A 22,158-nucleotide genomic window follows, 5' to 3' on the forward strand; every position below is an offset into this window, starting at 1 on the left:
TTGTGTGTTTGAGCTTTTGATTTTGTCGTTGTTTGATTAGGACTTTCCGTTTTGAATTTTCCGCGGAGTTCAGTATTTAGTGTGATTTTTCTTTTTCCAAAAATTGATAACTGATGCAGTGAGTGTAAACTTCATGCTTTGATACTATATATGCCCTTGAATATTTACTAGATAACATTTTTGTTCGCTTTGGGGATTCCGTATATCGTCAGATTATCGGAATTCCAATGGGGACTAACTGTGCACCACTTATTGCGGACCTGTTTTTGTATTGTTATGAGTTACAATTTATGACAAAAATAAGCAAAGACCCATCGAAACAACATCTGATAAACAAATTTAATAATACTTTTAGATATTTGGATGATATTTTGGCTCTCAACAATGACGACTTCAGTATGTATATTAATGAAATTTATCCTGTTGAACTTACTTTAAATAAAGCTAATACTAACAATGACCACTGCCCTTTTCTCGATCTTGATATCTATATCACTAATGGAAAGCTGAATACTAAAATTTATGATAAAAGGGATGATTTTTCATTTCCTATCGTTAATTATCCGTTTTTAGATGGTGACGTTCCCTTGTGTTTATATATCTCAACTTGTACGATTCGCTCGTGTATGTAACAATGTTTTAGATTTTAACGAGAGAAATTTATGTATTACTGAAAAATTATTACACCAGGGTTTTCGATATCACAAACTAGTCAAAACATTTACTAAATTTTATCATCGGTATAAAGACATCATTCGTAAATATAGCTCAACATGCAGACTTCTAATACGTTCAGGTATTTCACATCCAATTTTTTATGGTAATATTCTTTATAAAGCACAAAGGTGTCAGTATTCACCTCAGAAACTTACAAAACCTTTGAATAGACTTATTAAGAAGGGATATAATTACGATACTGTTGTCAAGTCATTAAAGATTGCATATTTTGGCGTTAATATTGAGTCACTGATAAGGTCTTTGCATCGGAACTAAACACATTTATTCTAAAAACAGTTGTTGGCATGACACGGGTTATGTTCTTCTCATATATGTTATGATGGTATGATACTAAACCCCTAACGGGAAGGATTGTGCCTGATGTTCATATGATGAAATCATAATCTTTCAGTCAGTTTAATTGAAGTCTGGAGCTGGCATGTCAGTTAACTGCTAGTAGTCTGTTGTTATTTATGTATTATTGTCATTTTGTTTATTTTCTTTGGTTACATCTTCTGACATCAGACTCGGATTTCTCTTGAACTGAATTTTAATGTGCGTATTGTTATGCGTTTACTTTACTACATTGGTTAGAGGTATAGGGGGAGGGTTGAGATCTCACAAACATGTTTAACCCCGCCGCATTTTTGCGCCTGTCCCAAGTCAGGAGCCTCTGGTCTTTGTTAGTCTTGTATTATTTTAATTTTAGTTTCTTGTGTACAATTTGGAAATTAGTAAGCGTTCATTATCACTGGACTAGTATATATTTGTTTAGGGGCCAGCTGAAGGACGCCTCCGGGTGCGGGAATTTCTCGCTACATTGAAGACCTGTTGGTGACCCTCTGCTGTTGTTTTTTATTTGGTCGGGTTGTTGTCTCTTTGACACATTCCCCATTTCCATTCTCAATTTTATTCTTTGATACATACCTGTAGTGACGTGAAAGATTCGGGATTTTATTTTTCACAAATTCCTTGACGTTTTCATTCATAGAATTGGATATAGGACAATACGTGTATACTGCATGTTGAATTATGTTAGAATGGTCAGACTAAGTTAAATGTAAAGCAGTCTATTGCAGCTATCTACTTTAAACCTTAGTCCTAATTTATAACCTTAGACAGTCGTAAAATAGATTGCACATGTTATATGTACGGCAAAAATCAATTGACGTTTCTTTAGTTTGTCTCGAGAGTGAGGTTTTGATAACAGTAAATTACACAATACAAATGCAATGCAGTACATAATAGGATTGAGTCATAAAATATCAGACGACATTTAACATACAAATTATCATCTTCATTCTAACATACAGAGTTTACCTTCCTGCAGTTTCAAAAAGATATTTCCTCGAGTCGTGAGGAAGAAATATGTAAGTGTAAAATAATTGATATATTGTATATTAATTATTAACCAGAAAAAATGTTTGATAATTGCAATGTATTCGATAATAATGTAAATTTCTATTTATTAGTTTTTTATTATCAAGTCGGTCTTCGATTTTAACTGTTACAACTTTATTGCATCAACTTCGCATTTTGGTGATTATTATCCCTTCGATTAAGTCCAAGGTCGAAATGTTAAAACTAAAAAAAAAAAACTAATACAAATGTTGAAAGGCTGACCACAAGTATTATCGTCCAATTGCATTTGTTTACAATTGAGACTCATATCTTCCGTTCGTCTTCTTAGATTAATATTTTAGTTGGCAGTGTGCATATTAACGGTTAACAATGTGCATTCATGACATTGGAATCCGTCATGCAACTATTGTTCTAGCCCATGGATGCATGACTTATATATTGCAAAGAAAAATCATACCCTATTTATCATTTTTATATTTCGTAGTTATCAGACATACAATGTGTTCAGTAGTATCTTCTACATTTAGATATGTTAAAGACATGGGTTTATTCAAAATAATTATACCGAATTGTCCTTTCACAATTTTGACTGACCTGTTAATAGACTGAATATGTATGACCCATTGGCATGTATATTTCTAACCATTATTATATTGCCTAAATAAAATTACAATCAAAGAAAATCGAGCCATTTTAGCGGCACGTTGGTATAAAAAATTTAAAGGATTGCTACGGTTACTCTGTATTGACTTGTATATCCAGTGATTCATTTTAGACTGGATAAAAAAATACAACAAAAGACAAATCCAATAATGTTATATAAACAATTGTTTGGTTATCTAAGAAAAGGTCGTTTTAAAGCATCAATATAAGAGTAACTCCCGCTATCTTCTACAACTTCTATAGGCGACGAGAAAGTCAATCAATTTCAGGATGAACAATGTGGTGAAGATGGCAATGGTGCAGCCATCCATCCGTGAAGGTATAGATACCTTTAATATGTATGATGTCACGTCATCGATATCAGTCACTGTTGCAAAGACTACCTCAAACACCGTATAACATCATGCCACATAAAACATCTACTTGAAGTATACAATAAAGTGTTTATGATATATTTCTTTTTTAATATCACGAACCGTATCAACCCTCAACCCTCAACCAATATACTCCCTCTAGCCGAGCTCTTTTGATTATATTGGCGTTTTGGGTTGATACGGATGTTATCTGGAAAAAGCCATTTGAAAATCACTGTGAATCAGAAAAAGTGTCTGTAATCAGAGCTTTGATCAAGCATATCTTTTAGCCAGTATATATATAACAGTGATTAATTACTTAGTATATGATTTGGATTTATTCCAGCTGCACAAACTAGATTTCTACATGAAGTATTTGTAAAATAAACGATGAAATACGGACCAATCTTCACTGTTAGTCTAGGTACGTAAATTACAATATATAATACCAGGCCGAGGTCAGTTTCAATTATGAATCAGCTGTTGAGAGAGAACATTTGACATTCGTATAAAATATGGAGATTGCCATGAAACTACTACCCCCATAGCCCCCCCCCCCCAAAAAAAAAAAACCCCAAAAAAACCATAAAAGCCCCCTTTCCCCCTTGAATTAAAATGGTCTATCCTTATCAGTAACAATTGTCTGCCCTAGAGTGAAACATGTAGTATGAAAGAACGAATGTACAATGCATGAGAGTTCAGATATTTACTTTTCCTGTCTTCAAAGTTGTATCAAATTATAGAGTTGTTTAAATATTAATATTGAATAGTATATAATGTTAACGTGTATATGTTGACGTGTATTTATATGAATTATCAAACTGTTAACCATTCATTTAGTTCAAGGCCATGTCGCACAATGTTTGAGTAAACAGTTAATTGTATGTACATTATGGCCATATACTTAAATATAGGGCATTTGTTGGTTTTTTCCTGGGACTATAATTTCTTCGGCACTTATATATTATTTTTTTGAAATGAAGGTATACGATAATAAATATTATTTATAACAATTACTATAATACATTTGTATAATTATATATATTCTACCTGAGTTTTATATGAATACTAAAAGACGTGTATCCAGTGGGGTGTATAGTGCGAACTCCCCTGTCTTTAGAATGAACATATATCGCTTTTATTATTATCATTTAACTGATCGTCAAAACAAATTCATCGCCTCGATGCGCCTCTTTCTTTTTTTTTTTACCACTTTACATCCATCGATTATCATTTACCTTTTATACTATATATATGTGGATAGATATGTATTTGTGTGTTTAGGTTTCTCTGATGTATTTATGACATATCGTTGGAACACCCCACCCCCTTCCACACCCCCTCCCCACTTTATTCTGGGTTGGGAACCCCTTTTTAAAAATGACTGGATCCGCCCCTGGAGTTTAAAAAAATAAATATCGAGCATATGAAAGACGAACAGTTGTAAAACGGCTGTGAAATATCTATTTATAAATATCGTCCTAGTAAGTCCCCTTAGTGAGTCATCGACATCAAATGGATGACAAATGTTTACATGATATATACTACTATAAAATTTCGAGTGTTAGCAGATTATTTCACAATATACAAAATAGTGGAATATTGAATGAGATTGTATCATAAAATATCTGAGGAAATTTAACTTTCTAACAGACAATTATTAACACACAAATAGAGTTTAAATAATTTTTGAGGAATCTGAAGTTGGAGACATAATTATATCATCGAGTCGTGAGCAAGAACACGATAGGGTAAGCGCGTACGAATAAGTATCATGGTATATAGACATTGCAGTAAAGTATTAAATAGACAATGATTTAAGTGTGTTTTAAATAAAATATTGAGGGGACCATTTTACTGCCAGATGCACATGTCAAACGTTAATATCTCGAGCCCATTAAAGGTGCTTGAGGTCAAACTATTCAAAATCTAAACCCTAATAGAAACGTTGAAGATCGAGAAAAACAACTCAAAATATTACCTTCTTTTGTCTGATTTATTGTACTGGCATTGCAGAAGTACACAGTTTTATTAGTTACTCAGAATGAAAAATCATCGGAATTGAATCAATCATGCAATTTGTGTTCATGTGCATGGATGCAGGCCCTGCAATAGTTCGGAACCTGTCAGTTTTTTGTTGTTTTTGTTTGTTTTTGTTTGTTTTTTTGTTTTTTTGTATCTTTTTTGTCTTTTAATGAATTTGGTGCTTAAAAGCAGATCATTTAAATATGTTAAAGTCTCTAGTTTATCCACAGGCATATACCTAAATTAATTATAGATTGGATTCTTTTTTCCAAGACAAGTGCCTGTGTTTTTATCGTATTTTTTTTTTGAAAGAATCCCTAGCGTAGATATTTACTTTAAGTTTTGAGTTAATCATCAAATTATGATTCAAATTACATTGTTGTTTGAACATTGAATGAATATAGATGTAGACGTATTTCAATGGTGAATATTTATTAAGTTCAGGTTGCACAATACCCGTGTATGTAGATAATTCGGTACATTCTCAGAGTACATTGTGGTCCTAATTAGGTTGACGTTCTAAGATAGATAGGAAAATAAATTGGCAAAATTGATAAGCAAGCGTTAAACAAGATCTACAAATAAGTACACATAACCGAAATAATCATCCAGAGTTCTTTATTGAGGTTATTGCTCGCTCTTTAATGACACAATTTTCAAGGTTTTTTCTTCCCTATAATTTGAAAATTATGAAAGATAGATAGCCACTGTAAGCAAAAGTAAAAGTTATTAGCAAAAAAGGTCTACAAAAATATCAAATTATACCAAAATCGATCGTCAGTAGACTTCTGATAGAAAACATTGACCTTAAATGACGTTTTCCTTTGTTGTATTTTGGACAAAATCTAAAAAGATAAAGATAAACTAGCACTGCATGTTAACGACAGGAAAATTATCAGCAACACTGGACCAACAAAAATGAGATTAAACAGTGTATGTAGTCCACATTGCTGTAAAGTGTAAATTGTCGAAGAAAGTTTAACACATAAGTTAACACATGCTCTTTAGAGCCTGTACATGTTGTACAATAAAACCCATTTTCATCTGACCATGGATTCGCCTTTGATTTACATGACGAATGCTTTTTTATTATCTTTTCACAGTTTTCGATTTCGTCTAACTTTTTGTTCTACTGTAAGTCGGTATTTTCTCGGTCCTTGTTTTTTTTCATTGCATGTATTACGAAACATAGAATATGTATATCTCTTATACTATGTTAATTGAAATTTACATTTGTGTGTATATATAAATAAGAAGATGTGGTATGAATGAGACAACTCTCGAAAAGAGAACAAAGGACAGAAATAATCATAATTAACGACTATGCCTAGTATGGGTTTTCAATTATATCACAAAACTTAAATGAATACCGGTATTTCTAAACATTTTTCAAGTTTTATCTGTTAGCCTCTTGAACGTGTCATTTAAGCTTTTTTTTTTTAAAAGGCTTTACTAGGCTAAAGGTACCAATATTCATATCATACATGTACCATTATATTCTAATTCGTCACCTCAAACATAAAGTATTTATAATATAAACCAAACACTTGTTTCATAGGAATAGATCGCCAGCATGTGCAGCTTTAATATTGTGATAATTTTATTTAAAAAGAAAATTTTGAGTCCCTATGTCATCATGATACCGGATCACCGCTGCGTAGTACACGACAGCCTACAAAATAGAAAATCAAAATGAGAAATAATATATACATATACATATATATTATAGGTCTTCATGATCAACTGAACAATGTCATACTTGTAGTATATTTATCTATCTATCTATGCGTAATAAAACATTTCATAAATACAAGCATACAACTCGGGCGGGGGGAGGGGATAAACTAAACTGCACTTTTCTGAACGGTATGCGAGCGCCGAAAGACAATATATCTTAATTTACTTTAATTCGCGCTTTAAAAATCCCGTGCTATTTACATATCAAATATCATACAATATATATTTACGCAATGCGACAAATATTGACCAATCCGAAATATCATATATCTAAAACATAAACCTGTTTATCTAATAAAAACACCAATAGATGACCACTATGCGGACACAGACTCACGTGTGATTGTTTACATAATAGAAACACTTGTATGCTCAACTTTAATAAATTACATATTGATCTTATTCCGGATACACAAAACGTTGTTAGTTTCATACGATTTTGTTACTTACTATGCCGTCCTATTTAATAAACTTGTTTACATATTGATAACAAATCAATAAAAACTTACAGAAATTTTCAGTTTGGGTAAGTTTCGTTCTGTTATTATTCTAACTGAACACTTTTGACCTGACACAGAAAATGTACTTTATATAGCAAATTTACCTGACGATATCTTTTATTTCCGTGTCTAAATTTAATTTACGAGTACATTATAGTAAAACAGAAAAAGAGAAACGGAAATATACAGGAATACATAATTTTCGTAGGTCATTGCAATGGACCATACGTTACTTACATGCAACGAGTTTTCATAGCACTAAGCAAGTTTTGAAACGGATATGTGAGATAAACATGATAAAGATCTACTGTATTCGGACAAATTATAAATATAATAAACATCTAACTATTTTATTTTTAACAGATTCACAAGTTTTGCATTTCTTAAACCGTACATCAATATTTTCATATTTTTATTTAAATCCCTTATATGTCACGTGTATTGTTCATTCATTTGTTTAATTGTAAAGTATGTGACTTTATTAAGGTTCATGTGGACCCTATGACTAAAATGGCCGTATTTTCACCTCAAAATTTACTCTGAGTACATGAAAACCTGTGCATCTGGAAAAGTTTTAAGGCATAGCATGCCCTAGATAAATAGAATTCAAATGCATTGTATGATTTAGAAAATTCAAAACTTAACTGGATTTTGCCGTACACTTTTTTCGTCCCTGCAGAAGATGATAAAATTAACAAACAGTTGAGTTTACCTTGATATGGTCCACTCAGGTACACAGTTCAAATCACCAATTATTGTCAGGTATCTATTGTCCATCTATTGTCCATGTCAATTAATACAGCTCACTTCAATTATTACCTGTGGGGAAGTTCTCAAACCTGTTTCCCAACTTAGTTTATTTTGGCACCTTCTGGAGGAATGAAAAAAAGTGCACGGCAAAATCCTGGTAAGTTTTTATTTTTCTAAAACATAAAACATGTTTGATATTTATTTATCTAGGGCATGCTATGCCTGAAATTTTTTATAGATGCGCAGGTTTGTCTGTACTCAGAGTAAATTTTGAGGTTGAAATACAGCCATTTTAGCCATAGGGTCCACATGAACCTTAAGCATTGTTAAGAATACACGCATTTAACTAAAGTCGATAAAATTGAAACAAATAAAGGTGTAATACCACCATTGATTTTTCCCTAATAGTCTTTGTTAAATTCGCACTTTTAAAAAATTGTACAGTATTTACCTTTACACTGAAATGCAGTCAACTTTAGCGTTTGATAGTTCATTGATAACATTCTGGCGTATCACAAACAAACAACTTGTAACGTCTCATTTCATTGGCCGAAAGATTCAAATACAACAACATTTGTAGTTTGCACGTGAATTGACACAGGTGACTGACTATGGAATGTACTATGTTACTACGAACGTAAAAACAAGGATTTGACCATGTATAGTTTACAAATCTTTGGTCAAAAGAATTAAATAAATGTTTTGTGTATTTTAAATTGTTGTGTCGAAATATTATACTGCAGCAACATAATTATCGTGTACATAATGTACCGCATTATGAAACATATAAGGATAAAATAAAATACATGTGCCGCTTTTATACATGATTAAGTAACCACTTTTAATTTCTTTAAATGTCGTAGTTACTTATAACTTGATAAGGATCTTATAATGCTGATCCATTATAATAATTACAAAAAGTTATGATGGGTTGCATATTCCTCTTTTATTGTTTTAATGCTATAAAACGAAGATACAGAAAGTTACACAGGAGCTAAGAGTTTGGTTTAAGAATATACGTATCATAAACGGAGCAAATTGTCCCCGAAATATAGAAACCAAAAAAAAAAAAAAAAACAGTAATCGTATCATTTGTGCGCGTGAATGAAGACGTTGTATGCAATGTAAGAATCATGATCACCACGAAATTCAAATGAATTCAGTGAAGGCATTTTGGTGTAAAAAGGATTGAAATGTTACATCGCCGAAGATTTTTCTTTTGTATGTGTGGAAGTAAAAAAAATTAACTTATCGTAGTTTATAAGGAATAATATAAATGTCCTGTTTTCGATTTAAATTGGCTAAAAACCTCTCCTTTAATTTAATACCGTAAGAAAGTGATATGCATAACATTGTTAAACTATCCGCCAAAGTGACGTGAAGTATGCATGCGTATTTAAAATGAAATACAAAATCATACATGTAAGATAAACGGATAAACGAAATATTATTAATTATTAATAAGTATGACGGAATGCATGTACTAGAAGGGGTCAACCTTTTTATCAATACATTTAAAGAATAACCACGCTTTTAAAAACTGATCGTTTTTCTCTGTAACTATTTAGATATCTACAAATATACAATCTAAACAAAGTATGGTTGGTTACATGTTCTTTATTTATTAAGAATTTCAGGATTTTTTCTCAAAATTAAGTAAACTGAATTACAAAAAAATCACATTATTCTTAGTCGAATACCTAGAACTTGCGAAAGATATAAAACTTGGCATAAAAGCCGAATTACGATTTATGTAAAAAAAAAGAAACACAAAAAAAAAAAAACCGGACAAACTAATAAAAACTGAAACGGCAGGACCAAATAGACTAAAAATAAAAAGACAGGACAGAGAATCCAACTTAGAAAAAAGAACTAACTGTTTCATCAACGTCCAGCCTCCCATCAAAATAAAATGGTAGATCTCTTAATCCAGAAACAACTGAGAGGAGACAGTTGAATTTAATATAGATGTGAAACCTTAAGATTTTAAAGTTTGAAATTTTACTAGTGCTCAAAATTATAAATTCAATGAATTTTACATGCACATACATTTGTACATGTATCATTGAAAAGTTAGAATTGCTGTGGGATAATCAAGAACACAATAATCTACGTGAATACTACGATGGAGGTTATAGCAACCTTGACCGGCTGCGTGAATACTGATCAGTCCATTCAACTTATAGTACGCGTGTTCTATTTTCGCAGGTGTGAGGGCGAAGGTTTGAATTGGCCAATGAAAACGATCGTTCCTTTACGAGTTAATCTAATAAAGTTTGTTTGACTGATTACGTCGCACTACCTTTCGCTAAGCTTGGCCGCATATAAGTGTATTTCAACCAAAGAAATACTTTGCATGTGTAAAGTTCAATCCTTTCCAGTGATACAGTGAAAATTCCACACTACATTTCATTGCATATAAGAAAGTAACCACCGCCGGAAGTAAACAACCCAATGTTTACACTGTTATTTACTGGTTACCTGCTTTGGTAACTATGTAACCTTAACGTTCCAAAATATTTTATAAGACCATCAAATAAAAAAAAAATGATGCTTTCAGACATCCAACATACATATTTACGACTCAGAAAAATTTAAGTGCATTGAAATGCAGGGTTAATTTTCTACAACTGTCAAATTCAAGGGAATATTTTTTTAGGCCTACTTTCGTATGCAACCGGATGTGACGTACCATGATTTGGTGGTATTACACCTAAACAATATGGATACATCGATATTGTTTTGCTTGAGCGATTTACCTGTACAACGCTCAGGTCTCAACACTGTTTAAAATGAATTAATAGAGCTTTCTTACAAATTGACGAAAGGTACGTATGCTTGACGAATCATACGTAAGACTCGTTTTAGGGATCCTTTATTTTGACATATTTAAAGAATAGTCGTGGAATTTCGGACAATTATCCTACATGCAACGACACTTATTAAATTGGATTTTTCTTGAGATATATTGAGGATTTCGGGACGTACGATAGGTTACAATATGATACCACCAGGTTGGAGGAGATAACACTTCAAAATATCCTAAATATAGAGTAGTCAGAAGAAAAAAAAACACCTCATAGACTAAAAACCGGCCCCTCCCCCACTCTTCAATGTTACAATGTTACACTGTTTAACCTAAAGAAATGTCAAAGCAAATACAGTGTCTTCTTCCCTTACAGACAAATAAGAAAAATTAAAACAGAAATACTTCCTTGATTCAAAATTTACAACGCTCAAAATAATAAAATGAAAATGAAGAAAAAAGATGATCTTCATACTATGCCATATGCTGGTGCTCGTTTAATAACTTTTGAATCATCGCCTCTCCTCTGGTTATATTCATTGTCCCGCTCTTAATGTGTATATATGATACACCGAAACAATGGAAAGGTTGCTTTAGCGTATACTTACGTTTTGCCTATAGTCCTGAACATTCATGAAATATTAGCCACTGGACGATAAGTGACAACTTCGCGTCTATCTTCCAAACATGTGAACTGTTAAATCGTCATTATAATTACATTAGATGTATGTTTCATTATAATTCTTTATTCTGGTTGGCTAACTGCACGTCACATGTTATTCCGTAAGCAAATTGCATTACTCAATAAAACTTTTCATTCATGATAACACGTGATCCCACAATAAATTGCACAGGTGAATTAAATAAAACAATTATAAAATTCGTGTTTTCATGATTATAGCTAAAAAATGTAATTATAAGTATTGAATGCTTCTGCGCTTCATACAAAATGTACTTAGGTCAACGCTTTTACACCCCAATGAAGTTACAAAAAGAAGCATCAATTCCTAAATAAAATCCACAACATATATGGTACAAAATTGCAGATTTATTTCTTGATATACAAAATCTGTTTTTCTAGATTTATTCAACATTACTTTTTAAAAACATTGTAGCATAATTTTTTAGCAAATCTGAAATTTGATTTAATGAGGTCGAATTAGTCACTTGCAAGTGAATAATGCATAAGCAGTGTTTCTTTGCTTATTTTGATAAAACTGATCCAAACTGGTAGCTAAAAGCAAATTTTTACTTTACTATTTCACTTTCATATATGATTGAACAAAAACAATATCAAATTGTATGCTTTTTCTATATCTCGTAGCTAGTGTTCCTTGAATAGATAATGAGAAACGCAAATTTCTCTGAAGTGTGAAAACGACATTAACATAACAGTCATTTTGAAAATTTCGACATATTTGTGATTTTGCCAACGAATTAAACTGTTAAAAAAGGCTGAGAGAGAAATATCCGATTTTGGTTCTGTTGTTAGGGATTTTAGTTGTGACGTTATTTAAGTTATGACGTCATATTCAATGTAAACAAAGAAACGCTGTCATCAGGTAACGTTGTTTTTAATAACAAACATTTTTTTTTTAAATGAATTAGTATTAGTTCCTTTCTTAGACTGATAAATATACATTTTATTCAAAGTCTCATGTAAACAAGACCGGAAACGGAAGCGATTTCTGCGCCGATCCGGAAATTCAAAAACACGACAAAAAAAAATCGAATGATTTTGAGTTCATTAGTACAATGAAAAATTCGGGAAATTTTCCCGATTTTTTTTTTTTTTATTGAATTTTCTACTGTAATAGGGGACTTCGGCCCCATATTATTGTATTGATATCTCTTCCTGGTTTGGAAATTACCAGATTTATAAATTTTAATATAAGCTTCACAGGTATGTATGAACAAATATTATAATATATGTGTTTCAATTCTGGAAAAAGTAGTATGTAAATATTTCTTACTTTTTTTAACGCTAAAAAATCCAGTGGATAACAAATACCGTTGAAAATCGGATTCAATTTCTATAAGACAAACTTACTACAGAGGTCGGATAGCTACGTCATCGAAGTCACTTTCATGTCTTACTTAGTTGGATATGTCTATATCTCTTGTGTGTGTCCATATGCATATCTTTTGTGTCAGAGATATAATAATATGTAGTCTGAATGCCAATGGGCTTCAACGTCACTAGCTCACACCGAAGAGCAAGCTATATCTATATCTCTTGTGTGTCACTTTTTTCATATCTTTTGTGTCAGAGATATAAGAAGATGTAGTCTTCTTCTTTTTCTTCTTCCGAATACGGGAGTAGACTCCTAGGTAGGAGTGTAAAACTTCCCGGAACTTGTGTGCTATGTACATATGGACCTAATTTAAAAATAATATGACAAAGAAACATCGTTAACAATAACATATATACATTATGTACAGTGGCTTTGTAGTTTAATAAGTTGTTGTGGATCCTTCAAGTGTTAGCGTGGATATGCCACTTTTGAAGGATTCCAGGGTGTCAGACATACCTATTGCTTCAGGTAGTGAGTTCCAGTCCGAAATAGTGCGAGGATAGAATGAAAATTTATAGCAATCTTTATTTGTTTATATTTGCCTAAATTTATGTTTTCCCCTAGTACGTCTATCAGATATTGTTAAATTGTCCTTAGGAACTTCAACTAACCCCCAATTTATATAAGACAAACTTACTACAGAGGTCTGAATGCCAATGGGCTTCAACATCACTAGCTGACACCGAACAGCAAGCTATATCTATATCTCTTATGTCATATCTTTATATCTTGTGTCATCCTTGTTAGCTTCAAACTTCCATTTCAATATTTGTTTAATATGATTCATAACGAACTTCTGTTTGTTGGTTGACACGTAGAACGACAACATCAGGGACTGGTGTTATGATGTCTCAGTTTTACAAGGATTTTCACAGTTTAACTGATTATACCCTATCCTTATCATAAAAGCTCTAGACATATCAATAGTTGTTTCATGACAGGTATATAAAAAACGTTACCTGAAATCACAAACAAGTTCTTCATGTGAAGCTCTAGATCAACTACTGGTGTACTATTTTATAAGTAAATACATATAAGTATAAAATTGAGAATGGAAATGGGGAATGTGTCAAAGCGACAACAATCGACCATAGAGCAGACAACAGCCGAAGGCCACCAATGGATCTTCACTGTAGCGAGAAACTCCCGCACCCGGAGGCGTCCTTCAGATAGCCCCTAAACACATATGCATACTAGTTCAGTGATTTAATGGACGTCATACTTAAGGAAGTACACCACTAATTCATGGTCCCATTGCTTTCTATGTTAAATTCCTCCATTTCAAGCAGGCACACCTCTTTCATTTTAAGTTCAAATAAAGTGGCAATCATTGCATGTCAAAGCAACACTTTATGGTGTCTTGTACTGAAAAAATCAACATACCTTTAATGGCATATAAGAAAGAACTGGTTCCCGGAACTTCGGATGTACCAAAACAGGTACTTCAGATCTGACAAACAGACTAAATGTACCCTCTTCTTAAAATTTAGTTCAGTTTTTTTTAATATTCAAAATTTTAAGTCCAAAAGTGTTCTACAATGATCACCAGTCCTTCAGCTTTCATTTGATGCCAAAAATACCTAAATATTCTACATATTTTGAAAGTTACACTCATGCGTAGGAACTATTTTGTGTTTAATATGTACTACTTTCTGGTATGTGCTTTCTGGCCGGTCCCGAATTAGTGGGGTTACACCTATAACAGAACTAAACCCCTAAAGGGAAGGATGGTGCCTGATGTTCATATGATGAAATTATAATCTTTCAGTCAGTTTAATTGAAGTCTGGAGCTGGCATGTCAGTTAACTGCTAGTAGTCTGTTGTTATTCATGTATTATTGTCATTTTGTTAATTTTCTTTGGTTACATCTTCTGACATCAGACTCGGACTTCTCTTGAACTGAATTTTAATGTGCGTATTGTTATGCGTTTACTTTTCTACATTGGCTAGAGGTATAGGGGAAGGGTTGAGATCTCACAAACATGTTTAACCCCGACGCATTTTTGCGCCTGTCCCAAGTCAGGAGCCTCTGGCCTTTGTTAGTCTTGTATTATTTTAATTTTAGTTTCTTGTGTACAATTCGGAAATTAGTATGGCGTTCATTATCACTGAACTAGTATATATTTTAGTGTTGTCAACGGTTAATCGGATAATATGTTAACCGTTCGAACGACCGAATACCGAATACCAAAAACGCTAACCGGTTAACCGGACGTTTTTTTCAATTTTAATAGATTTGATATAAATTTGTATTGAAATAATTAAATAGTTATGTTTGCTTTAAAAGTTGTCGTCGTGGTAATTAATTTGAAGGATCAATTGTCCAGTATGTTGATTGCTATTGTTAATCCAAAAATATATAATTAATTAGAACTTGTCTCTCAGCTCTTGGCAAGATCTTAAGGAAACGTAATTAGTTACATGTTGTTTTAACATTAACTTTTAATAAGTAATACGATTAAATTTTACGATTTACTTCATTTCATTTTTGATCCAATACTGTGTAGACCTACATCTGAATGTGCAATCTACGTCGTATAAGTTATAGTTTTTGACCAAGCAAGTCGGTATATTGGATTTAATCTGCACAGCTTGGGTGACCCTGATTAACCCGAACGACGTAGGAGACTGTTTCCGTTTCCGAACTGTTTTAACACATGACGCCATCAATTTACGTGAACGTTTTGGCAATATGCAAACGATGTTCTTCAATCCACGGCTCCTGAATCAAAAGTTTCTTGTAGAGTAAAGAAAGGGGGAAATGAGCATTCATGAAGTAAGAGGTTGGTAAGTTTTAAATTATTATTTTTTTTTTATATTTAGGCTTCTTCCTCAATTTTTACATTATTTGCGATTTAATTATAAAATTTTTGTATGGTTTCTGTTAAAGGAGTAGGTTCAGTAAGACCCCTTTTTGGCCCCAAAATATAGCAGTTTTAGAAAATTGTGAAAATGTAATCGTTAAGATGTTTATTGAAAAGTAGTATGCTTCTGCTACATAAATATGGGCTGTTTTTGACAATACAATGCACATATATCGAGTACTAGCATCATTAAGTCGTGTTAAGTTACTAAAATCTTCATAATTTGATCATTTTAGTTAAATTTTAGACTGTTTCCGTCTTAAATGAAAGTGGCCGCATTCGTGTTCATCCATAATATTGAAATGTAAGTTGTATTTGATGATAATGCATAATATATATAAAAGGTTGAGGATGAACACGGATGCGGCCACTTTTATTTTTGACAAAAATCATCTGAAAAGTGACGATTTTTGGCATATTTGATAGATTTTTCATATTTAAGCTTGAATCGGAGCGTTTTTAATGACATAATCAGTTAAAATTGTTCCCATAAACTAATTGAATCAATTGAAATAGAGACTTAAGTGTTTAAAAAGTGTCTAAAATCTTTTGTTAGATGAAGTTGAAAATTAAGGCCGAAATTAGGCCTTATCGGACCTACTCCTTTATTCGTATTTTTTTTCTTGCAATCAGTGACGATTAATACTTTGACATATTGTACTTTCAAATCGGTGTTATGGAGTAAAGATTAATTGCTTTTCTTTCCTTAATGATATGCTTAGAGAAAGATGAAACGAGGAAGATTTTAGTACATAAATTTAAAATGTTAAATAAACAGAAACAACGATTCGCTATCCAATCTTTAACCCCTCCCCCTCCCTCTCCCCCAACCCCAAATTTAAGTTCGATACCCAAATAGTCCCTTTATAGGAATAAATATTCCAAAAATCGTAATGAAATTCATTGAGTGTAAAAATTATTTAAATCAGATTTCATTTATTTGAATATTCTTAAGTACATGATTTCTTTTTTGGCAGAAACTACAAAAAAATCGTTATTTAATATCTGTTCTGACTTTGAAACACTGATTTAAAATTTACACTGTGTACACAAAATAAAATAAATATTTCATGTCCCAGTTTAGATAATAAAAAAGGAAGGAGAAACCTTTCTTTTTTTCATCAGAGGACTCATTTGCAAAGAAGTCCAAGTAGTTCTTCTACAGTAATCACTAGACAGTCAACACTGATGGTTTGAGGGCGAACTCCGCCCGTGCTGGGGTTTTCGACTCCAATATTAATTGATTAGGACTGTCAGATTTCCTATCAAATGTGTGTGGTTTTCTCCGGGCACTCCGGCTCCCTCTACCAATAAAAACTGGGCGCCACGAAATAACCGAAATGTGGAGCTTAACAGTGACGTTAAAACATCAGCAATCAATCCATCATTTTTTTCTTATTTTGAAACTACGATGTTTGTACAAAGTGTTTAATTTTTCAAACTTTTTTGTAACTTCAAGTCAGATGGCGGATTCGTTTGTTTTTGTTTGTTGTTGTTGTTGTTGTTGTTTGTTTTTTTTTTTGGGGGGGAGGGGGGTCATAAACTACGTTTTAAGGCTCGCTACAATCGTTGATATTTTTTAATTTTATAGAATACATGTCACACCCTCTTTCAGAATCCAGGAAACGCCCCTAAAGGTAAAAATAGATTTGAACTGTACAGTATATCTGAGGTAGTTAATGCACACCTTAGCTGTGCATTATTCAGATTATAGCACAGTAAGAACAAAGAGATTTTACCCATGTCACGTGTTAAGTCTTTGTCATACTTCAAATGAAATACTTACTCAAAAGCTGTAAAAAGCAAACCAACGTGAATGTAATCAATGTATACTTGATGGTACGAGTATCAGGATTAATAAACTCAAAGTTATTACGCTCCACATTATTTTCGGAGACAACAAGAGAAAATGAAAGAATAATCCGTTTCAGACATATTCAATTCGACGATATCAAGAAGTTTTTTTTTATTCAATCTGAAGTTAGTACAAACGCCACAGTTGATACCGTGTATTTGATTATTAAAAGTCAAACGTCGACAGGAATCTTACAGACAAGCCTTATAATACCAAAGGACAAACTTAAATTCATCGTATAAACATTGACACTAATACTAAATCTTCTTATACCTATGTGTAGGGTACTATTTATAGTTTAAGGTCTTCAAACATCAAATTAAACTACCGGTTAACCGGTTAACCGGTCGAACGATTATCCGACTAACCGGTTAGGCAGAAATGTACGATTTGACAACACTAATATATTTGTTTAGGGGCCAGCTGAAGGACGCCTCCGGGTGCGGAAATTTCTCGCTACATTGAAGACCTGTTGGTGACCTTCTGCTGTTTTGTTTTTTTATGGTCGGGTTGTTGTCTCTTTGGCACATTCCCCATTTCCATTCTCAATTTTATTTATTGATTTCAATCACATATAATGCAAAAATAAGAACTTGGAGTCAAGTCTTAACTGCATGAATGATGTATGACCATAAAAGGCTAAACTATCTTAGTATGCCAATTTAAGAGCTGAAATTTCCCTTAAACAAAATTGTTCACCAAAAAAAGATGCAGAACATGATTACTAACATCAAATTTGACTTATTTTCATTGGAATAGGTACAACTTCTAAAAATTGGATTTCTGATGATTCTCTGTAATAGGAAGTACAACACTAATTCATGGTCCCATTGCTTTCTATGTTAAATTCCTCCATTTCAAGCAGGCACACCTCTTTCATTTTAAGTTCAAATAAAGTGGCAATCATTGCATGTCAAAGCAACACTTTATGGTGTCTTGTACTGAAAAATCAACATACCTTTAATGGCATATAAGAAAGAACTGGTTCCCGGAACTTCGGATGTACCAAAACAGGTTCTTCAGATCTGACAAACAGACTAAATGTACCCTCTTCTTAAAATTTGGTGCAGTTTTTTTAATATTCAAAATTTTAAGTCCAAAAGTGTTCTACAATGATCACCAGTCCTTCAGCTTTCATTTGATGCCAAAAATACCTAAATATTCTACATATTTTGAAAGTTACAACTATTTGCGTAGGAACTATTTTATGTTAAATATGTACTACTTCTTGGTATGTGCTTTCTGGCCGGGCCGAATAAGTGGTGTTACACCTTAACTCCGAATTATTCACAAGAAACTAAAATTAAAAATCATACCAGACAATTAAAGGGCAGAGGCTCTTGACTTGGGACAGGCACAAAATTGCGGCGGAGTTAAACATGTTTTTTTTTTAGATCTCAACCCTCCCCTATACCTCTAGCCAATGTAAAAAAACAAAGGTATGTATTAATTGTAATAAATAATATATGCATAATAACACTGATGAAAAACGTTGTCTTCGTTGTGGGTTTTGTGTTACAAACGGGACTGTTGTACCAAAATGGTTTTGTATTTTTATATTTTCAGAATGTTGTATTCGATTCTATCAGCGTTAAATGTCCAAACAGTTCTAATTGGATTACTAGTTGTACTTATTGTATACAAACTCAAACAAAGATGGAAGTATAATCTTCCTCCAGGACCATTTGGCTGGCCTCTGATTGGAAGTTATGAAGGTAATGTCATCTTGCTGGCCTCTGATTGGAAGTTATGAAGGTAATGTCATCTTGCTGGCCTCTGGTCGGAAGTTATGAAGGTAATATCATTTTGCTGGCCTCTGATTGGAAGTTATGAAGGTAATATCATTTTGCCGGCCTCTGATTGGCGGTTATGAAGGTAATATCATTTTTCTGGCCTCTGTCAGATTCAACGTTATGAAGGTAATATCATTCATCTGACCTCTGATTCAAAAAGAGGGACGAAAGATACCAATGGGACAGTCAAAGTTATGAAGGTAATAACATCCAGCTGGCCTCTGATTTAAAGTTATGAAGGTAATTTTATTTTACTGGCCTCTGATTAGAAATTATGAAGGTAATACCTTTTTGATAGCCTTTGATTGGAAGTTATGAATGTAATATCATTTTTATGGCCTCTAATTTGAAGTTATGAAGGTAATATCATTTTTATGGCCTCTAATTTGAAGTTATGAAGGTAATATCATTTTGCTGACCTCAGGCCCAAGTTACAGGTATCGACAGATTGTAGATCTATGAATGTGTATATGTGTATAACATACAGTAGTATTTGCTTTTAATTTACTGATAAAATCAATATTTATACCAATAAAAACAATATTCTATGATCTTATTACAGTTTTGAATTGGTAACTTTTAAAATAGTTTTATTTAAAGGAGCGATAAGTCTACATGGATCATTTCTACATTTCCGGGCACGGTAAACAACATTTCCGTAAAAATGAGGATGTGCTATCCCGTTTGAAACAAGTTTTTTACAGGTACAACCACACTTCAAAACCAAATCTTTATATCTATGGAAACATTTAGTAAAGGTTTTAAGTAATTATGGTAACGATATCCCTGGTTTAATAATTTACCAGTAATACATAGATTACGTTCGTTAAAATCAAAAACGTCACAACAGACACGGGCATAGTAAATGAACTGTGAAATATTAACACCGTAAGATGGTGCCAAATGATTGATTGTTTGATTGTTGGTTGCTTAACGTCCAGTGGAAAATATTTCATGCATATTCAGGACGAGAACAAGTTCACAATAAATGCAATAGGTAGGTTTATACGATAGAGGCAATCTGGGTTGATGGTCGGGGAAATTTGGACTTCCACTGGAAAATAAGGGTATATTGGATAGGGACCGAAATTTTGCCTTGCAACAGGCCACGTACGGACCCCTCAAAGAGTTGTTGCAAGGGTTCTTAACGTGGAAAGAGCGTGGCACTCTCTTTACACGAGGCATCGGATTTAACGTCCCCTTCTGACCGGACGTGACTGCGAACTTGATACATCCCGCACAGCCAAACGGACACCCCACTTCGGCAAGCGTTTTACTGCCGGTCGGGAGAAGACCAAGTGACCATATTTCTATACCCCAAACACTATTTGAGAGGGGAGTGGTGCCAAAGGAACATCGCCATCTAAAAATGGAAAATTAACAATAGGGAACGACAAATCCTCCCTTTTGTCGCAAATTTTTGTCGTAAATTACATTTTACTGACCTCTGATTGGAAGTTATGAAGGTTATATCATCCAGCTGGCCTCTGATTAGAGAATATGAAAGAAACTCGCTTGGGCTATACTTTATGTGAAGTTACTAATTTTGTTTATGCACTAAAACAAATATATATGCTGTGTCTTTAGCACCCAAAATGACATTAGTTTCTAGTTCATACATGTACTATAATGACTTTTAAAAGTATTAACAAGGAATATTAAAATCATGATTTAAGTTATTTGCCAGCATGTCACCCCTTTCAATGATGTTTGGTTCAATTTTCAGTTGAACTTCATAAACTATGTTAATTGTGCTAAAACCAAAGTTGCAACAACTTAAAGTTTACCATCTGATGAATTTTCGAAATTCGAAAAATCTTAATCTAGGTAGTATATGAAACATGTAAGAATTTAACCTATTATTTGTCAATCTACAACTTGTAAAGTATATGAATCGGTAATAGAAAACCATTTTCCTTTATTTCTCATTTTAATCCCATCATTTCTTTATTCTTTATTTCATTTTAGCTTTCCACTCTTCTCTATCCCTAATTTTTTTGGGCATATTTTTTTCTATTTTTTTTACTTGTTTTGTCATTTTTTTTCACTTTTTGCCCATTATTTTATAATCTGTAAACCTCATCCAAACCCTCATGTATAGCAGAGATTAATTGATTTTTAAATTAATTTCAGTTCTTCAAGCTAAGTATCTTCATGAAATATTTGGAAAATATACACAGAAATATGGACCAGTCTTTACTGTTCGTCTAGGTAAGTATAAGGAAATTAGAGATACTAGAAATAACAATATTAAGAGTTCAATGTAAGGACTTAAACAGTGTAATTGGTGAGGAAACATATAACAGCTGTGTTTGTAGAGTATTTTACGATATTTGACCTAGTCAGGCAAATGGCCATGTTATATTATAGCTGGTTTCTGTGTGTGTTGCATTTTAGTGTTGACTTTCTGTTATGTCATTGTTCTTCCCTTATATTTGATGTTTTACCTTCAGTTTTAGTTTGTAACCCGGATTTGTTTTTCCTCAATCGATTTATGAATTTAGAACAGCGGTTTACTACTGTTGCCTTTATTTATCTACAACTTACACCAACAACAAAAAGAAAATGAAATATCAAAATGCTGTATTTTCAAACGCAGAGAGAAACTGATATAAATGACACAGAGAAAAAATAAAGTTGACGAAAATACAAAACAGC

The 22,158-nt window shown here is 32.7% G+C and overlaps 1 protein-coding gene across 8 annotated transcripts in view; it reads left to right on the plus strand.

Annotated features, from left to right (window-relative positions):
* Positions 1 to 22,158, plus strand: part of LOC143049741 (steroid 17-alpha-hydroxylase/17,20 lyase-like) — a 73,994-nt gene that overhangs the window by 32,197 nt on the left and 19,639 nt on the right. For 4 of the 8 annotated variants that reach the window (XM_076223446.1, XM_076223443.1, XM_076223442.1 and 1 more), the window contains 2 exons: positions 19,274 to 19,422; positions 21,634 to 21,711. In XM_076223446.1, the coding sequence (XP_076079561.1) occupies positions 19,275 to 19,422; positions 21,634 to 21,711 (226 nt within the window). In that variant the 5' untranslated portion in view covers position 19,274. Of the gene's footprint in view, positions 1 to 1,974; positions 2,088 to 3,441; positions 3,520 to 4,678; positions 4,847 to 7,322; positions 7,384 to 19,273; positions 19,423 to 19,481; positions 19,543 to 21,633; positions 21,712 to 22,158 lie in introns of those variants that run through there. The other 4 variants (XM_076223447.1, XM_076223444.1, XM_076223449.1 and 1 more) reach the window with 4 other exon arrangements.

The sequence above is a fragment of the Mytilus galloprovincialis genome, chromosome 10, assembly GCF_965363235.1.
Source record: "Mytilus galloprovincialis chromosome 10, xbMytGall1.hap1.1, whole genome shotgun sequence".
Lineage (NCBI taxonomy): Eukaryota > Metazoa > Mollusca > Bivalvia > Mytilida > Mytilidae > Mytilus > Mytilus galloprovincialis.